The following is a 19443-nucleotide window of genomic DNA, read 5'->3' on the forward strand; positions in this document are numbered from 1 at the left end:
AGCCGGTTTGGCTCAGTGGATAGAGCGTTGATCTGCAGAGTAAAGGGTCCCGGGTTCGATTCCGGTCAGGGGCACATGCCCAGGTTGGGGGCTCGATCCTCAGTGGGGAGTGTGCAAGAGGCAGCGAGTCAATGATTCTCTCTCATCATTGATGTTTCTCTCTCTCTCTCCCTCTTCCTTCCTCTCCGAAATTAATAAAAAAATATATAAAAAATAAAAATATTAACGTGAGCCTGGCCAGCTTGGCTCAATGGTTGAGCGTCAACCTGTGAACCATGTGCCCTTGTGCTCCGACCTAGAGTCTCTCTCTTCCTCTCTAAAATAAATAAAAATAAAAAATAACGTGAAAAAAAAGGCATCCTTTTGTTTTCCGTTCTCTCCTTTTCCTCTGGCCCCTTCGGCTGGTCAGCGTTGACAGCCAGCGTCACCCACATGCTGGTCCCCCAAGCCCCTCACGGCACCAAAACTTTCGGTAGACGTTGTTTGCAGGAACAAAAAATCCATTTGAAGAGAGTTTCTTTTCCGAGCAGAGGTGGTTATTTAAGTGGACAAGAAAATCATTGAGAAAGAAGACAAGGAAGACAGTGGGTGGGACTCTGCTTCGTTGTAAAATACACGGCCACGTCTGACCACCGGCTTCTCCTTGGTGTCATTTCTTGCCTGGCTTTGCTGCTGCTGCTTCTGCTGGTGCTGCTCCTCCCGCTGCTGCTGCTGCTGCTGGCGCCGGCTTTCCCTTTTTGTCGTCCTTTGGCTTTGCTGCCTCCGCTTTTGGCTCTTCCTTTGAAGCACCTGCCATTTTTTGAGGAGGAACCAGCACATTCTTTCTGACCTTCTTGCCTCTGAAGTGTTTTCTTTGAAGGCATATATCGATTAAAGGGAAAAATGCGGCCAAACCGATAAGGATCTGGAAAACAAGAGGGGCCTCGTGACTTTTGCTTTTCGTCCCGAAGTTGGCCTATTTCCTTCCTGGTTTCTTTTCTTTTTTTGTAAAAAAAATATATTTTTATTGATTTCAGAGAGAGGAGGGAGAGAGAGAGAGAGAGAGAGAGAGAGAGAGAGAGAGAAAGAAACATCAGTGAGGAGAGAGAATCATTGATTGGCTGCTTCCCGCATGCTCCCTACTGGGGATCAAGCCCAAAACCTGGGCACGTGCCCTGACCAGGAGTTGAACCTTCTGGTTCATAGGTCAACGCTCAACCACCAAAGCACAGCGCTGGGCTCCTTCCTGGTTTCTGATAGTAAGCAGGTGCTGTAAAAGACACCCCCTTGTCCCCTTAAATGGCCAGACCCCAGAGACGGAGTCCCCCCCCTCCCCAGTGCCCTGTCACCCACCACTGCTTTCTTTAAACCCGGCCTGGGGGTCGGGTGGGAGCTTTGGCCTCTGGGTCAGCAGCAAAAGGAGGAAGCCAGCAGCTTGAGGGGCTCCCTACACATCAAATTTATTTCAACGGCTTCTCCACTGGGAACATTGATCAGCTTTACTTTCAAACTTTGCTTGGACCGCACAATTCGGTGAAAAGCCGTTCTGTGGCCTTCGAAGGGGGGAAAACACCCGTTCTCCAAAAAGAGGTGATTTCTAAGCAGATGAACAAGCCCCACAAGGGAGACTCACCACAGCAACAAAGTAGTTCACTGGCATGGTTTGGCGAGATTGCACAGCAAAGCCCACAGCGCCTGCCAGGAAAGCGGTGGCGAACAGGTCGTTGAGAAGGTCCTGAGAGCACGGGAGAGAGGAGCGTCGGTCAGCCTGGGACCCGGCCGAGGCCCCACTGACAGCCCGCCTGGCAGAGCTTCCGGGCAGGAATGAGTTTCAAACTTCTGCCTAATTAAAGATTATGCAAATATTTTATCTACATTTATTTTTTTATTTTTTATTTTTTTAAATTAAATCTTTATTGTTCAGATTATTACATTTGTTCCTCTTTTCCCCCCCCATAACTCCCCTCCTCCCAGTTCCCACCCCACCCTCTGCCCTCACTCCCCACCCACTGTCCTCATCCATAGGTGCACAATTTTTGTCCAGTCTCTTCCCGCATCCCCCACACCCCTTCCCCCCCAAGAATAGTCAGTCCATTCCCTTTCTATGTCCCTGATTCTATTATAATCACCAGTTCATTCTGTTCATCAGATTATTTATTCACTTGATTCTTAGATTCACTTGTTGATAGATGCATATTTGTTGTTCATAATTTGAATCTTTACCTTTTTCTTCTTCTTCCTCTTCTTAAAGGATACCTTTCAGCATTTCATATAATCCTGGTTTGGTGGTGATGAACTCCTTTAGCTTTTCCTTATCTGTGAAGCTCTTTATCTGACCTTCGATTCTGAAAGATAGCTTTGCTGGATAAAGTAATCTTGGTTGTAGGTTCTTGGTATTCATCACTTTGAATATTTCTTGCCACTCCCTTCTGGCCTGCAAAGTTTCTGTTGAGGAATTAGCTGACAGTCGTATGGGTACTCCCTTGTAGGTAACTGACTTTCTTTCTCTTGCTGCTTTTAGGATTCTCTCTTTGTCTTTTGCTCTTGGCATTTTAATTATGATGTGTCTTGGTGTGGTCCTCTTTGGATTCCTTTTGTTTGGGGTTCTCTGTGCTTCCTGGACTTGTAAGTCTATTTCTTTCACCAGGTAGGGGAAGTTTTCTGTCATTATTTCTTCAAATAGGTTTTCAATATCTCGCTCTCTCTCATCTTCTGGCACCCCTATAATTCAGATGTTGGTACACTTGAAGCTGTCCCAGAGGCTCCTTACACTATTTTCGTATGTTTGGATTCTTTTTTCATTTTGCTTTTCGGGTTGGGTGTTTTTTGCTTCTTTGTATTTCAAATCTTTGACTTGATTCTTGTGATCCTCTGGTCTGCTGTTGGGAGTCTGTATAATATTCTTTATTTCAGTCAGTGTATGCTTAATTTCTAGTTGGTCCTTTATCACAACATCGAGGGTCTCATTAGATTTCTCAAGGGTCTCATTAAGTTTATCAGCGGTTTCTAGAAAATTCTTGAAAAACCTTAAAAGTATGGTTTTGAACTCTATATCCAGTAGTTTGCTTTCCTCCATTTCTGTCATTTGTGTCCTGTTTCTTTGTCTCGGCAGTTTTTATGCTTTGCTGTGTCGATAGAGTGGCTTTCTGTGCTAAGTGTCCTATAGGGCCCAGTGGCTCAGCCTCCCCAATTACCTGAGGTAGACACTCTTGGTGCACCCCCTTGTGGGCTTTGTGCACAGTCTTGTTGTAGTTAAGCCTTGATTGTTGTAGGTAACACTGGGAGGAATTGACCTCCAGGCCAATTGACTGTGAGAATCAGCTGTGTCTACAGCGGGAGAACTTCTGTGCTGAAGACACACTTATGGGGCAAGACTTGCTTCAGTGGGGCTTTGGTGCTCACTGAGTCTGCCCCCTGAGTTTGTCCCTTATAGATCTGAGGAGTTGTAATTGGATGGTCCCACTCTGACCACTGGGTACACTGGCACTTGGATCTCTAAGGAGGTACCAATTTAGCCTCTGCCTGAGGCTACCCAGCAGGAGCGACGGGAAGATCTGCAGCTTCCTCTTCTTTGTTTGGGATTTGGAGGTGCTCAGATGAGGCCCAGCTGTAAAGTAATGCAAGCTGCTTTGGGGCCTTGGGCCTTCTTTTGGATGTTCTGGGTCTCTCTGGCCCAGCTGCAGTTTGTTAGGTAATTTTTTATTGCAAAGGGCCAGACCATTCATATGCAAAAGCCTCTGTGCACAGCTTGGGTGGGGCGGGGTCTCAAGGAATCAACAGGGCGGAGCAAACAGCTATGGCTGATCCTCAGCCCTGCCCTAAGAGGTCCTGGGTCTCAGTGTCCCAGTAATCGCTGCAAGCACCTCTGAGAGAAAGCCACCCTCGAGTTCTGCCCGCTGCCAGACAGTCCAGTTTCTCCCCATATGAGTCTGGGTCCCCAGAGACTCGCCCGGAATTGGAGTCAGGGCCATTGGGAGCTTGAGACTCCCTCCCAACTGAAAAAGACAACAGCATCCTCAGTAGCCAGCCCTTTCCATGTGTGCACCTCCGTACCTCTGCACTTTACTTCTGCACCTCCTCTGAGTCTCAGTGTGCTTTTCTCTTTCCTTCTAGTTGTAGAATTTCCACTCAGCCAGCCTTCCTGTAGTTCTGGATGATGTCCATTTCGTCTTTTAGTTGTATTTTTGAAGTGGTTGTGCAAAGCAGCAATTTCAGGTCTTTACCTAGGATGCCATCTTGGTTTCTCTCTTGCTTGTTTTTTTTTTTTTTTTTTTTAAATATATTTTTATTGATTTCAGAGAGGAAGGGAGAGGGAGAGAGATATATAACCCGGGATGTGCCCTGACCAGGAATGGAACTTTGACCTCCTGGTTCATAGATTGATGTTCAACCACTGAGCTCTGCTGGCTGGGCAAGCATGCTTTCTTGTTTCTCTGTGTGGGAAAAGGTATCTTCTCTGTCTTTCCCCTAAGCGTGTACTGTAGTCTTTACAGGGTGCTGTCTTCAGGCAGGGCTCGCAGTTCTAAATCCCCACTTTGCTTGGGACCAGCGCCTCATCACCTAACTTAAGAATGGATGAAAACCCATACTCCTAGGGCAGTGATGGCGAACCTTTTGAGCTCGGCGTGTGAGCATTTTGAAAAACCCTAACTTAACTCTGGTGCCGTGTCACATATAGAAATTTTTTGATATTTGCAACCACAGTAAAACAAAGGCTTACATTTTTTATATTTATTTTATATATTTAAATGCCATTTAACAAAGAAAAATCAACCAAAAAAATGAGTTCGCGTGTCACCTCTGACACGTGTGTCATAGGTTCGCCATCACTGTCCGAGGGTAACACCTCGCCATTCCCACCCACACTTCAAGTGGCTTATTCGATCACTGCTCCTGTTTTCCATTTCTGGCACCTCTGTCTTTTCCTTTCCTTTTCCTTCCTCTTCCTTCCCCTCCCTGCCTCCCTCCCGGCCTCCCTCCTTGCCTCCCTCCTTCCTTCCTTCCTTCCTTCCTTCCTTTCGCCAGCTCAGCCATTCAGTTAAAGCAATAGTGCTTACATCCCCTCTAATCTTTAGGTGAGTGCAGCAGGAGGATTTTCCGGGTTCACTGATTTTTCCTCTTGCTGGAGCTGAAATAAAAGTGTCTTCTCTCAAGCTCCTTAGCTGGGAACTTGTCCTCTGCCTGTCCCTTTACTTTGTCCTCTGCTCATCCCAAGAGCCTTGCGTGGCCCTCTCCCCTCCCTCCCTATACTGAGAATCCCCATATACACCTCCCTGAGACCCGTGGGTCCCTGGACCCTCATAACTTTCAACAAGTTGGCAGGACAGAGTGCCGTTAAGGACTCAGATTTGACTGACAAAGCTTGGGTTGAATCTTTTCTCTTGGTGCCACTTACTGGCTGAGGTACCGGGAGGCAAGTTGCTTGGCCATTCTGAGCCCATTTCGTGTGTAAAGTGAGAGAAGCGGTGAGCCCAGGACTCCGGAGGCACGCTGTGGGTGGGCAGTGAGCCAGGGCCGTGGGTATGGTTGGGGTGAGGTCTGTGCTCTGTGGTTACACAGGCCAGGGGCCAGGCATTCAGGCCCACCATCCCCGGGCACACCGCCAAGCTCTTTGCAGCGACTCCTCGGGGAGGATCGCAGCAGTGAGCATCCCTGACCTCACATGACAGGCGAAGGCTAGAAGTGGTTGGGTAAACTTGCCCAGTCCTAGTCCAACAGACGACTGCTTTGACCTGAACCTCTCTCTGGGTGGAACACCCTTTACAGGGATAGTCACTGGGCGATCTGAGGCTGTTTTAGAAGTAATTAAAAAAAAATTCTCATTTTATTTGACCAACTTATGGGAAGCTTTTTTTTCCCTTTGAATTCTGGGGATGGGGTATCTTCTGGGTGCCCGCCCCAGTCGGATGTGAGCTGGTACAGGGGTTGGGAGGAACAGGTCGTGGCTGCACCTCCCCTCCTCCCAAGGAGAGCAAACGCGGCCAGGAGCAAAGACCCCGGGTTCGACCAGCAGGTGGGTAAGAGCCTCCTTCCCCGAAGCTGGGCTTTTTCAGAGCCTTTTCCACCTACTTGCAGCCGCCTCTACCCGAGCCCGGCCAGAGGCGCTGGGTCCATGCCCGGCACCGCTGCCTGCGGGGGACCGGGGGTGGGGGGTGGGGTGGGGGGGGTGGGGGCGGGAGGGGGGCGGGGGGCGGGGAGGCCGGTCTCAGAACACCTGGGCCGGGCTCGGGCTCCCGCACTTACAGTGATGGGCCACAGGATGAAGGGCATGTATCTGTTGATGGCGAAGGTGTAGACGACGATGAAGAAGAGGAAGACGGACATTTCCATGGTGATCATGAGCGAGAGGAGCGGGTGCACCACGGTGCCGGTGAACATGACGAGCGCAGCGATCAGGCAGCCCTGTCGGGGGAGACATGGCCGAGGGCGGGCGGGCTCTCACCGGCTCCCTCCCGAGCTCCCCCTCTCTCCGGGCGGGCGGGCGAGGACTCACCACGCTCAGGAGCTTGACCTCGGCGTGCCCCATCGCCCAGAACTCCTTGTTGCTGTCCTTCAACTCCCACCTGTAGCGGCGGCACCCCTTCCGCGTGCCCACATTGTCCTTGGGCTGCACGGATTTGGGCTTGGGCGGCGGCTCGTCCTTCTTTTCCTCCTCCTTCCCCTTCTTTTCCTCCTCCTTCCCCTTCCCCTCGTCCTTCCCCTTCTTCCCCTCCCCCGGCGGTTGCTCTCCCTCCTTCTTGCCGCCTGGAGGAGGTGCCCCCGGCTTGTCCCCCTTTTTGCCTTTATCTGCCATCGTGGCGGGGACCCTTTGGGCTTCTCACGGGCCGGCCCAACTTCTTCTTGCTGTTCCCGGACAGGCCTGACCTTGAGCCAAGTCGGGCGCCAACCGACTTGCTCAGAGGCCTCGCTCAGCCAACGGCCGAAGACGAGCGGAGCCAACGCGTGGTGCCCTGTGCACGCGCCCGTCTCACCGTGGGAAGGTCACCCCCGCCCCCCAACCTGCCCTCCCTCCCCCCACAGGGCCCGCCCCGCCCAGCTGCCCCCACGCAGGAGACCCCGCCCCCGCCACGCCCACCACTTGGGTTGGCTGGGGGCAGGGCAGGGTCAAGGGCCTCGGGTGCCCCCCCTACCCCCCCCCAGATCGCGGTGCCCTGGGCAGGGAAGTGCAACTGGACTTTCACACAAGGCAACACGTGGACGCAGAAGTGTTCGCGACCGAGCGGCCCTGACTTTATGACCCCACGTGGGCCGAGATGGGTGACAGCGCGCGTGCTCAGGGGGTGGCGGCAGCCTCTTTGGCCAGCGAGGGTCCCCCGGTGGGTCGCTCCGAGGCTGCAGGGCTGAGCATCTTGTCAGGTTGGGGGATGGGTTGCTGGGTTGGTTCTTCCCCGGCCTCCGCCGTCGCTGTCGCTGTCGCCGTCGCCGCCGCCTGTGCGGGAGAGGGTGTGGTTTCGCCTTCCAAGCCCAGGGCTTTTTTCATGGCCTGCCTCACCATCTTGGTGACCAGGGACGCATCCACGAGACACACGATTGCCGCCGAGAGACACAGGCACTGTCGGAGACAAGACCATATGCGGGAAGGAAAGGTGGGGTCAGTTTGCAGCTCAGGAGCCCCCTGCCTTCCATTTCCCCATCCCGGGAAGCGGGTGGCCGCTTGTCCTCTCTCTGACCCTCCACCACCGGCTTCGATCCTTTCTGTCATTCCCAGAGAAAGGAGTTTTGAAAATGGCGGGTTTTGCTGACACTAACGACCTCATCCGATTCACGAGGCACTAGGAAAGGACCAGAGAAGGACCCTGGATTTAGGAGGCCCCGGTGGGGCTGGAGTCCTGAGATGGCCCATCGTGGACAGGACTCCTGGTTTAAGTTTGAAAGGGCAGGAAAGGGTTCCCAAGGGGACCAGCTGGGAGGAGAACTCTAGGTACTGGGCTGAGGTCTCCGAGGAACCTGGTGTGGCTGAGACCTCTAGAGAGGTGGAGGGAGGAGAGGCGGGGGTCGGACTCAGAAAGCCCTCTTGCTGAATGGAGGGGTGACTGGCCAGTGACCCAGGCTGGGGGCAGGGGGACCAGTGGGAGGTGGTGGGGTCTCCTGCCATCCAGGTAAGAATTTATGGAGACCAGGCACTAGGAGCCGCTGGCAGGTGGCAGGAGACGTGGTGGCTGAGTTAGCAAATGGGGACCAGCTCCTGTCTGCCTTGGATGTTTCTCTTTCTGGCCACGTCATCCCTGGCTGCATAAATGAACTTTTCCCAGGTGGCTCTTGCCCCATCTAATCTGCGAGTTCCCCTGCGGGGAAAGGATTCTATCCCCAACACAGAGTTCAGGCCTGGCACAATCCAATGGGATTGGCAAATGTTTACTGATTATGGAATGAATTCAAAGAACTTCAACCTTTTTGGGGGGGATTAATTTCTCTTCCCATGGTTTAATCTCTTAAACCAAAGTCTCACCTCCCCACACCCCCACCATCTTCCAAGCATTTACTCTGCCATATTGAGTGCCCTTCATATGAGGACCCAAGTCGCAGTTTATCCCAGCCTGTGCCATATCTGTACAAATGAGAGTTGTAAAGACTGAGTCCAAACATGCCGAGCCTTGGCCTGGCCTGTGTTGCTCAATGGTTAGAGCGCCAGTCCACCCACTGAAGGGTCTCGGGTTCGATTCCTGGTCAAGGGCATGTCTCTGGATTGCAGGTTCAATCCCTGTCCCTGGGTCGGGTTGGGGCACATGAGGGAGGCAACTGATGGATGTGTCTCTGTGTCTCTCTCCTTCTCCCTCCCTCCCTTCCATTCTCTCTGAAAAGCAATGGAGAAAATATCCTCAGGTGAGGATTAACAAAACAGACAAACAAGCCTAGCTTTGTGTGGGGCACTTGCTGGATGCTGGGAAGTAATTTCCTCCCTTAAACTAACTTCCTCCCTTCCTTCCTTTCTCCCTTCCTTCCTTCCTTCCTTCCTTCCTTCCTTCCTTCCTTCCTTCCTTCCTTCCTTCCTTCTTTCCTTCCTTCCTTCCTGAATAGGCTGGGTCACTCACTTTTGACAATGCACTCCCTCCTCCCTCACCCTACAATCATTCTTTTCATGTGCTTTTAAAATATTCTCCCGTCCAGCCAGAAAAGTCAAAGTCCTATTTATAGGCAAGAATATCTTGTTGCAATGGTTTAAAAAATAGTGTATACCACTGATGGCGAACCTATGACACGCGTGTCAGAGGTGACACGCGGACTCATTTTTTTTTTTTGGTTGATTTTCCTTTGTTAAATGGCATGTAAATATATAAAATAAATATCAAAAATATAAGTCTTTGTTTTACTATGGTTGCAAATATCAAAAAATTTCTATTATGTGACACGGCACCAGAGTTAAGTGAGGGTTTTTCAAAATGCTGACGCGCCGAACTCAAAAGGTTCCCATCACTGGTGTATACAATTCTCAAAAGAGGTTCAACAACTTGCTTTCATCCCTATTTGGAGAATGGGTATTAGAATGAAGGTTTTCACGAGCTGAGAATTTGTGTAACTTCACATCTTCTGAAGCTCTCGGTGCGGGAAAGAGAAGGGGTGGTGGTGAGGGTGCCCTGTAATCGAAATAATGGTGTGCCAGTTCTCCTTTTTCAAGGGTCGTGAAATACTCAACTACAACGGAGTCGCAGAGGCCCCTACTTACCCCTCCGATATAGAATAAATGCCTCCTTTCCTTTTCTTGCATTGTCAAGATGGCAACTACTAAAAGGAACACAGTTGTAACGAAACTGTTGATAAGATCCTGTAATGCAGAATTGAAAATGATCACCTTGACATGAAAATGTAATTTCACACAATATTTAAATTGGTCAGTTACCTATCTAGGGATGGATGTCTGTTGCAAACGTTCCCTCTGATTAATATTAAAAGGAACCCCCAGCAGCATAATTCTTACATCTTCTAGAGAGACGAGTTTATGTGATTTTTAAGGTCCTGGATAGGACTTTGTCAGCAGAAATGGGTTTAATTTCATTAAAGGAGACCATTAAAAATAAATAAAAGCTGACAACTTTTCCATCAGACTTTTCTTAAAGGCCACAGAAAGTGAGCATGAAAAAACCTAGAGGCTTGGGGGCCTAGCTCAAATGGGTCTTCCAAAAATATGATTTCTGAAGTCTTATATTTTAAATTAATTCTGAATTCTATTCTGCAATACATTTGTTTTAATATAAAAATAAAATTTTAGGCCTGGCGGATGTGGCTCACTGGTTGAGTATTGACCTATGAAACCACCGTCCGATTCCCGGTCAGGACACATGCCCGGGTTCCAGGCTTGATCCCCAGTGGAGGGGGGGGCGGTGCACAGGAGGCAGCTGGTCAGTGATTCTCTTTCATCATTGATGTTTCTATCTCTCCCTCTCCCTCTCCCTTCCTCTAGGAAAGAAATAAAAATGTTTTAAAAATTAAAATTTTGGATTAGGACTTTACTGATTTAATTCCATTCCCAAATCTTTAGGTAGAACCGATCCTTTAGAAGTTGGGTCATATTTAGTCTGTAGGTGCACACGCCCTGAGAAGGCAGGAACCCTTCTGGGGAGCAGGCCTGATATTCTGGAGTGAATGCCTGTGCTGTTGTTGACTTTTGCGCTTCCCTAAGACATGGCCACAGTTGAGCCTGCCCTGACATCTGTGCCCACATCCTTCCTTCTGGATTTCAGGACTGGGTTCTTTAACTGCTAAATAAAGGGTGAGGATGAATGGGTGGGGGCACATCCCGGAGTATTAGGAGAGGCTGGGCTTTGGTGGTGGAGGAATAATAGAAGAAGGTGCTCCATGTGTCCGTGGCACCCGTTTGTGGGGAGGGCAACAGCCCAGGGCGATAGAATCATGGTATGGCCCAGATAGCTAATTTGAACATGTTTAGTCTTAAAGTGGCCTGACTTAATAGTATCAACCCATCTGGTGTACTTGCCCAGGTAGAGCAAGGAGCCTGCCATCCAGTGTATGGAATCACAGTGGCTCTTCAAGGTGCCAAGCTCTTCCCAGTCATTATCTCATTTAACCCTCATAAGCACCCTGCACAGCGAGTATCATTGTGAGGCTGTCACAGAGGCTCAGAGGGTTTATTAAATTGCCTAAGATTGAGCATCTGCCAAGGGGTGGAATCAGGGACTCCCCCAAGGAAGGAAGTGCAGCCTCCGTCTTTGTCGTTTTCTGTGGAAAGGGTCACTGAGGGTCAACATGGATGGGACAAAAACGGTGAGAGTGCTTTTTGCGGATGTCATTTGTTGAGCTCATTTTTGGCCTGCCAGTTCCCAGATGTGTGACCTGGGGCGTGCTCTTTCACGCCTCCTGTGCCTGCATGCTGATTTTTAAGATGAAGCTGATGATTGGGATTCGTTGGGTTGATCTGAGGATTACATGGCATAAGGAATCTGAAAGCAGCAGGCAAGTGCCTGGCATCTAGTGGGTAGTGGGAGTGCATCAACACCTAGATTCGTGATATCTGTCTTCAAAATGTGCATAGAGAGTAAACTTTCAGCAAATGCCAGGTGTTCTTCCTGTTGAGATTGGCAAGCAAGGAGCCTTTGGGTCAAAGGTGAACCTGCTTCTCGGAAGGGCACTCATGTCTATTATTTGGGCACCTGGTGGGTAACACTGTAACAGGGGTTGGAAGTGAGTTCCAGTGCATCCTATAGGCTGGCTGATCGGTCTGGCTACGGTGGGACGGGTACGGCGGTGTGCAGCGTTGTACCTGAGGACTGTGCAAACTGAGGTATTCGAAGGTGTGAACAAGGACTCTCACAACTAAGAAGCAGAGGGTAGACTTTTTAAGATCAAAATTAACTAGCCGTGGCCATAGGCCATTGTGAATTTGGATGGAAGTATATCCGTAATGATAATGGTAATAAACCGAATGCAGACTGGCCCCACCCAGCCAACCGCGGATTCCCCATCATGATCCCACTCCCCTCATTGGGCGGCTGGGGGTTAGGGTTTACTGTGATCCTTCCTCAAAAGGAAGCTCTCTCCTCCACTGTCCCTTGGAGCTCATCTCTGCCTTGTACCCAACATTTCCCCTGTAGCTCACATTTCTTGAGCACTTACTATGTGTCACATCCGGTGCCAAGGTGTTAATACGTGATCTCATTCGATTCTCACAACAAACTTCCCTTATCCCCAATTTACATGCGGGGGGGGGGGGGTGTTCAGCCAGTGAGTGGCGCTGACCCTCAGCCGTCCGATTTGATTGCCCAGGGCCTTCTCCTGACGAACCCCACTTCCTTTTTTTGCCCGAGACACACACCCTCTTATTGGCCTGCCTCGTACTTGTTCTCCTTGATCGGGTAACGTTGCAGCTGAGCCTTGCCACCTGCAGGAGGGCTTCTGGCTGGCTTCCCTGTAAATGCCATCCTAATTCACCACCGGTTCTCTCCCTCTCCCCCGCCCGCCGTGGCTAAATACCCTGTGGATGCAAGTAGCCTCTGCTGAGCGAAAGGAGAGGCGGGTTTGCTACTGGCCAGTTATTTTCCTTAAAGCTCTCGGGCTGTTCTCTGAGAGACACAAAATGGTGTCAGATTGTAACCGGGAAAGAAAAAGGGGCTCTACTGTCGAATGCTTATTTTTAAATATCGCTATCGGAAAGAGCGTCGAACGTTTGCATCTGTTTTACAAAATGTGGAATTTGTAACAAGCATTTTGTACACAGTCAACGTCAGGTGGTGGTCAACTAGCTGCAACTTCCCTTGGTTCCACTTGTGTCTGGAGTTCTCCAAACAGGTGGCAGCGTCTGATCAGAAATCGCCAGAACCCGTGTTTTTCATGACTCTTACTTGAAGGGGACATTCTAAAGCGGGTGCCTCTCACTTTTAAATGTAAAGACATTGCTGGCGGTTTAGGAATCATCACTCCTATAGAGCTTTAGTTGAAAATATATTTATTATGTTCTTTTAAAAAAAATTTGCTTTCTACTGGCAAAAACATCTGCTTGACCAGGACTCCGTTTCTCTGACCATACTGGCTAATATTTTTTACAATGTAGAAGTGTTAAAAATAGAGGCTGTTCAGAAGACAGTGATTATGGTTAACACATTTCTTAGGCATATTGACAGGTGATACTAGACGATGGTGGCAAAAATTGGTAATGAAGTTGAGAAATGAAGAGAGTGACTCCACATTGGGGGAGGGGGGTATGAGGGAAGCTGTATTCTAACTCGCTCTGAGCTGCGCTGACGAGTCAGGGGCTAGCTAAGAGTTGGATCAGCACCCTCCCCATGGGTGTCAGGGTCCCTGGCACAGCCTTCACCCAAGCGAGAAGCTGCACTTGAGACCTGGGTGTGGGTCCCCAAGCCCAGGCTCCATCATATCTCCAGAGAAGGAGACCCTGCCCAAATCGGGCCCCAGAGTCTACAGACCTCAGTAGGTCATCTAGGTGAGGCCAGCGCTCTGTGGTGCTGTCCTGCTGAGGGTCTAAGGCTTAATTCCTCAGACTTTCTACCTCCCTGCTGGGGACTCTCATCCTTAGCCCTTTACCGAACAAGGGTGGGAATCAGGGAATCAGGAACTTTCTCTTCCTGTGAGCCTTTAAGGAATCGGACACTTAAAATCAGTACTCCTGCCCGGCCGGTGTGGCTCAGTATGAGAGTCGACCCATGAACCAAGAGGTCACCGGTTCGATTCCTGGTCAGGGCACATGCCCCGGTTGCGGGCTTGATCCCCAGGAGGAGATCGGCAGGAGGCAGCCGATTGATGATGTTTCTATCTCTCTATTCTCCCTTCCTCTCCCTCTAAAAATCAATAAAAACATATTTAAAGTCAGCACTCTGTACCCTAGTCCTTTGCCCGCTGGGCACTAAACCATCTTGCCTGGAGGGAAGGGCGGAAAGTGGCAGCGGGGCCAGCTGGACCCCTCTAGTGTGTGGGCGGGGCTTCAAGCAGTGACAGTGTGAACCGCCACGTGTTCTCTGGCTTGCTGCACTGACCCTTCGTAAAGGTCCCAGGTGACTCCTGCAGCTTGATGCTAACCTGTCTCCACGTCCGCCTGCTCTCTGAAGTTTCACTTAGTCACCTCCTGGGCTGATACCAGTACGTACTGTCCCTAAGCCCGCATATTTTAAATCGGGCCAAGGCCTCCCTGTGGGAGCTATTTACCCTCTGAGCAATCGCCTATATTCATGTCCTTCATCTAATGGGACCTGAAAGGGCCGATTAGGACGGAAAGGAATGGATAGGAGAAGAGAATAGTTTGGGATCTTGTTCTGATGGATGTATTGAGAAACCTTCCAAGTCAATTAGATCACTCGCCACCTGATCAACTATGTTGGTTAGTATGTGGCTGCTTAGTATGTGGGCTGCTAGGTAGCTGAGCATCGGAATAACTGGGCAAACGTTGTGGTAAGACCAAGTCTCCCAACTATGAAGCTCCTGGGAGTTCACCAGACATATCCACGTGCTGGTCCAGGCCCTGGCCTGCACCCTGGCGGACAGGAGCGAGGGAAAAGCAGGGGCTCGGAGTTGCCCTCGGGGCTCCCGAGCCATCCACAGAAAAGAGAATGCTCTCACCCAGGCAGAGGTAGCAAAAGGGGGCCTGGCTTGATCAGAGTTCACCAAGGCCTGCAAAGGCACAGAGCTGGTCTGAGCTGCCCGTGACCACTGCGAGAACAGCTCCTCTCCCCGGACCTTCGTGGTTCATGCTTAGGAGACCCGCCTCTGGCCTCTGCCTAAGACACCCCCTGGACTCCCGCCCTGGGCCTCGCAGCCAGGCATGGGGCCTTGAGGCTCTCTCCAGCTTCATGGCAGTTGACCGGATCCTCCTGCCCACGGCTCTGACCTTGGTGCTGTGGGGCCCTCAGTCACCACTCCCCCAAGGGCCTGTCCCCACCACATCCCTAGGACAATCAGTCCATCCTTGGCTCCAAATCTGAAGGAAACCAAGAGGAAACAGGACAAGATACAGAGAACATACAATTCTGAGACTCTGGGGAGAACAAAGATGGAGGGAGGGTGGAAACAGAGAAACCATCACAGGCAACAGGGCAAAAAGCCCCGAAGAATCTGAGCTTCGGAGTCTGCCAGACCTGGGTTCAGATCTGAGTTCCCACGCCTACACATGACCATGGGCAACTCAACCCTTCAGTCCAATGTTCTCCCCCGTCAAACGTGGCCTGGGGGGCGACTACAACCTCATCGGGCTGTTGTGAGGATTAAACAAGGTGACGCACATGAAAACGTATCTGGCGCATGGCACGTGCTCAGAAAGTTACCTTCCCTTCTCGGACATTTTCGTGGACAGAGATTTCCGTTTCCCCCGGGAAACCTCTCCCTGGTTATAACTCTCCACCACTAACAGGGTCTTCACGTGTCCAGTGGGAGCTGCTCAGAGCTGGCTTTGTCTGCTTCCTGTTGCTCAGCACTCGGGGGGACAGAGAGCTCAGCAGCCTTTTCAGAGAATCCCTCAGACACTTGAAGAAAACATTTGCGTTTTAGCTCCACAGCAACCAATCCTACCTTAAGGCGAGAGAATGGTACTGTTAGGGAGCGGGGTGTGGACGAGGTCTGAGCTCAGAGTGAGGACTGTCCACAGTGCAAATTCAACTGGTAAAAGCCACCCTTTGAGGGAAAAGAACCTTCTAGGGTCTGCTGGACACTTCGTAATGAATCTTTCCTGTGTGCCAGGCGTTGTGCTAGTTGCTTTAAACACATTTAAGTGTCACAGGAGCCTGTGAGGCAGTGATGATGATCACACTTTTCCTTCCCTGATGGGGAAACTGAGGCTGACGTTCACAGAGCCAGGAACTAGGCCCATGTCTGTACCCAAACAAAACTGAATTCCCTCTCTAGTCTGAGGTTGCAGACACAGGCTCCACAATAAATAGCGTTGATCTGAGACCGGAGGGATTAGCTTCAGGAACTTCCAGTTGCTAAAGACTCCGGGATGCCGAAGCAGCTAGAACGTGCAATGTCCTTTCCCGAATGCTCTACCACCCGGCACCCTTTGGGGAGTACAGACCCTTAACACACACGGAAAGGTTGACTCCTGCAACCTTTCAGGGCACGCGTGACCATTTTCTATACCTCTGCCGTGTCCGCTCCTGCTTTTAAGGGGCGTGTTTATAATCTGTTAGAGAGGGTGCTGTTTGAAAAGTGGAAGCATGTCTGTTTTACAAGCAATAGGTAAGAAATGTGAGCCGACTGACTATATGAATGAAAAATTTCTTTAGGATAAGCTGCGAAGCGCCACAGGTTCAGAACCATCATGAGGTGGAAGCAGGTGTGTGTGCTGGTTGCCCTGTAGACAGAGGGGCCCAGGGCTAGTTTCTCCCCGGGGATAGGTAGCACCCTCCCTGGCAGAGCTCAGCTATGTCCTTGTCCAGAGAGATAGCTCTGGGTGTTTTCACGTAAAGAGGGCCTCGGCTCTAGGGCTGAGGGCAAAGCTTATATTTGAATTATGAAAAGGAACACTTACAAGTAAGGGCCAGTGTATATAAGTCAGCAAGTGGTGAAGGGTTAGCATATATATTAGAATAAATAAAATAACGATGAAGAGTTCCAGAACTGTGATTGCTATGAATGACTCTTGGGCTTCAGAGATGATGAAACAAGTTAAGGCTGCTATGAGAAGACCCTGCAGTAAAAGAAACAGGTTTTGTTTTAATGCACATGGACCATGAAAACACACACACACACACACCACAAATTGTTAAATGCAAATCTGATTATATTGAAATTGCCTGTATTGTCTTGAACGTACACTTTATTTTTTAAAAATGTTTGTACTTGTAAGAAATGAAATAATACACACAAATAATGAAATCGCACACAGTAGAGGAGGGTAAAAAAATGTCAGTTCCTTTCACCTCCCTTAACCCAACCCTAGTCTGTCTTCTTAAAAGTAGCCACTGTTAACAGTGTATATATATATATTTTTTTTACCAGAAAGAAGTATGTATATACAGATAAAGTAGATATTGATTCTGATAGAGTAAGGGAGAAGTCTAGCTTGCTTTCTCTCCAAATAGCTGCGGATGATCCCAACATCATTTATTGGGAAACACCATTATTTCCCCCACTGACTTAATAGTCAGGTTTTATTATACACTAAATTTTCAGGTGAATTGGGTCTTTTTTGAGACTGTTCTCCTCCATTGATTAGATGATTTCTTTTCTAGTACTTTTGAAATGACAGGAAATTTGTTTTATATCGTACTATCTGACCTTTCCATACTCATTCTCAGGTTGTTTTATGCCTCCCATGCTTGTCTTGGTCAAGTTCCCCAATTAAGCCTTTTGGTAGTATTTTTATTGGGGTTTCATTTAATTTATAATCTGGAAAAGTTATTGCAAAATTTGGTCTTGCTATTCAAGAACAAAGTGTGTCTTTTTTGTTATTTTAGTGGCTTTTAAATATCTCTCAATAGAATTTTAAAGTTTTCTTCATATAGGTCTTTCAAATTTATTTCATTTACTCTTAGATTCTTATTTTGACTACTGTTGTAAACAAAACTATTTTCTTTTATTTGAAGTGCTTGTTTGCTCATTTCTACTAATGAGCTAGTAGAAGTTACCTTATTCTAAACTGTTTCCCAGTTGACTTTGAGTTTTTTAGATATCAGCTGGAAGAAATGATATATTTTGTCTCTCTTTTCAAAATGTTTTTATTTCTTTTTCCTAATTGTGATGACTATTGGTTCCAGAAAAATATTAAGTAACAGCATTGATAGTGGGCACCCTCTTTGTTCCTCATTTTAATGGGAATACTTCTGATGTTTAATTTATATGATGCTGACTTTTGGGTTTGTTTTTACAATGTCAGTGAAATACCTATGTATTTCTATTCTACTGGTCTCTTCTCTCTCTCTCTCATGCAATCAGAGGTGAATGTTGAATCTTGTCAAATGTGTTTTGGATGTTACTAGTACTATTTTTTTCTCTTTGTACTTATGATAATATGGTGGATTAGTTTAATATGATTTTAATATTGAATCATCTTATGTTTCTTCGTGGTGTAATTTTCAAAAGTTCTGATGAATATTCTCTGCTAATATATGAATACTTATGGCTTTGATACAAGTGAGATTTCCACTTTGATTTCTTTTTCTGAACTTTGTCAGGTTTTGATTACCACTGCTATATTGACTTTGTAAAAATAGTTCAGAAGTGTTTTTTCTCTGTTCTTTGAAAAACTGTGAATAGTATCAGCATGACGTCCCCTGACGGCTTGAAAGAGTTAACCTGTGCAGCAATCCGGCCGGATGTATTTTTGAAAGACACTCATTTGATACTTCGCATTTTGCTCTGTGCTCATGTTGGGCTGTTTAGGTTTTTCTCTTCTCTGGGATCACTTTTGGTGATTTGCATTTTCCTAGAAAAATCAACTATTTCGTCCAATTATTCAAACGGATTTGGACCTTTTCCGTTTTATCAGGGTTTGAGACTGTTTTCCCTTTCTAGCTTCTAACTTTGAATATAGGCCCTCTCCTCCCGCTGTGCCCGTTATATTGGCCAGAGGTTTATCAACCTTATTGGTCAGTTCTATTATCTGTGTTTGCTAATTTACGCACTTCTGCTCTCATCTTCATTGCTCCCCTAATTCCCTTTGTGAGGGGAAACCCGAGAAATAGAAAAGTAGGACAGGGAAAAAAGAAGCCAGCTTTGTAGTAAGGTTCGAGTGTGTGTAAGGAACAGGAGGGGAGGAGGAGGAAGGGTGAGGCAACCTGGGGCGAGGGTGGGGGCGGGGTGAAGAAAGGGGACACCTGTAATACTTTCAACAATAAACAACAACAAAACCAAGGGTGACTGGCAGAGGGAACTAGGGAAGGTTTCCTAAGGCCGAGGCCTGCGTCTGCCCTGCCTGTGCCCAGCCTCTGCCCAGCCGAGCCACCAGCTCTCTCTACTCACCAGCCGCACGATCTTCAACGCTCCGGTGGGTGAGAAGAAAAAACGCTTGATGCTGTCCCTGAACCTGGGTGGGACCTTGGTCCGGCCCTCCGCGCGCTTTTGGATCACCGCCTTCTCCCACTCGCTGGGGGCCGCCTGTTCGCTTGGCTTCTGGTCTGGGGCCTTCTTGGGGACTGCGGGTTTCCCTTTGGGTCCTGGGTGCACCGAGCGTACGGACGGCGTTGAGCGTTTGGGTTGATTCTTTGCGGGTGCGCTGCGCCCGGGGCGCCCCGAGGCGCTCTCTTCAGGTCCCATCGCTTCAGAAGTATACATGGTGGGCCCCGGGCCTGGCTCTGTTAGGTTGGCCCTGCGCCTCTGACCCTGCTCTGCGGCCCCCGGCTCTCCCCCGGCCCCCCGGCGTCGCGCCCCAACGGCTGCCGGCTGCCCACCCCTCGCGCGCACCCAGCTCTCCCTGCCCGAGGGCGAACCAGACTCTCCAGCCACCTCCTGGGCACCCGGGTTGCGCCCTTGCCTGGCGCGGGACCTCAGGGTCGCAACCCCCCCACCTCCGTGCTGCCAGCCAGCCAGGTGGCCCCTGGGGCTTTCTCTCAGCCCCCCCCCCGCCCC

General features: G+C 49.4%; 3 protein-coding genes across 3 annotated transcripts in view; 1 reads left to right on the plus strand and 2 right to left on the minus strand.

The window, feature by feature from the left end:
- Window positions 1–19443, plus strand: part of TK2 (thymidine kinase 2) — a 60883-nt gene that overhangs the window by 7509 nt on the left and 33931 nt on the right. The window lies entirely within an intron of this gene.
- LOC132216392 (CKLF-like MARVEL transmembrane domain-containing protein 2) lies at window positions 529–6936 on the minus strand. The gene is made up of 4 exons (XM_059665544.1): window positions 6473–6936; window positions 6223–6381; window positions 1613–1714; window positions 529–904 (listed from the first exon to the last, which is right to left on the minus strand). The coding sequence occupies exons 1-4, from the start codon at window positions 6770–6772 to the stop codon at window positions 650–652; spliced, it is 816 nt and encodes a 271-aa protein (XP_059521527.1). The 5' UTR covers window positions 6773–6936; the 3' UTR covers window positions 529–649.
- Window positions 7253–19238, minus strand: CMTM1 (CKLF like MARVEL transmembrane domain containing 1). The gene is made up of 3 exons (XM_059667275.1): window positions 18838–19238; window positions 9644–9742; window positions 7253–7531 (listed from the first exon to the last, which is right to left on the minus strand). Exons 1-3 carry the CDS (start codon window positions 19147–19149, stop codon window positions 7253–7255), a joined length of 690 nt encoding a protein of 229 aa, XP_059523258.1. The 5' UTR covers window positions 19150–19238.

The sequence above is a fragment of the Myotis daubentonii genome, chromosome 15 (assembly GCF_963259705.1).
Source record: "Myotis daubentonii chromosome 15, mMyoDau2.1, whole genome shotgun sequence".
Taxonomy (NCBI): Eukaryota; Metazoa; Chordata; class Mammalia; order Chiroptera; family Vespertilionidae; genus Myotis; species Myotis daubentonii.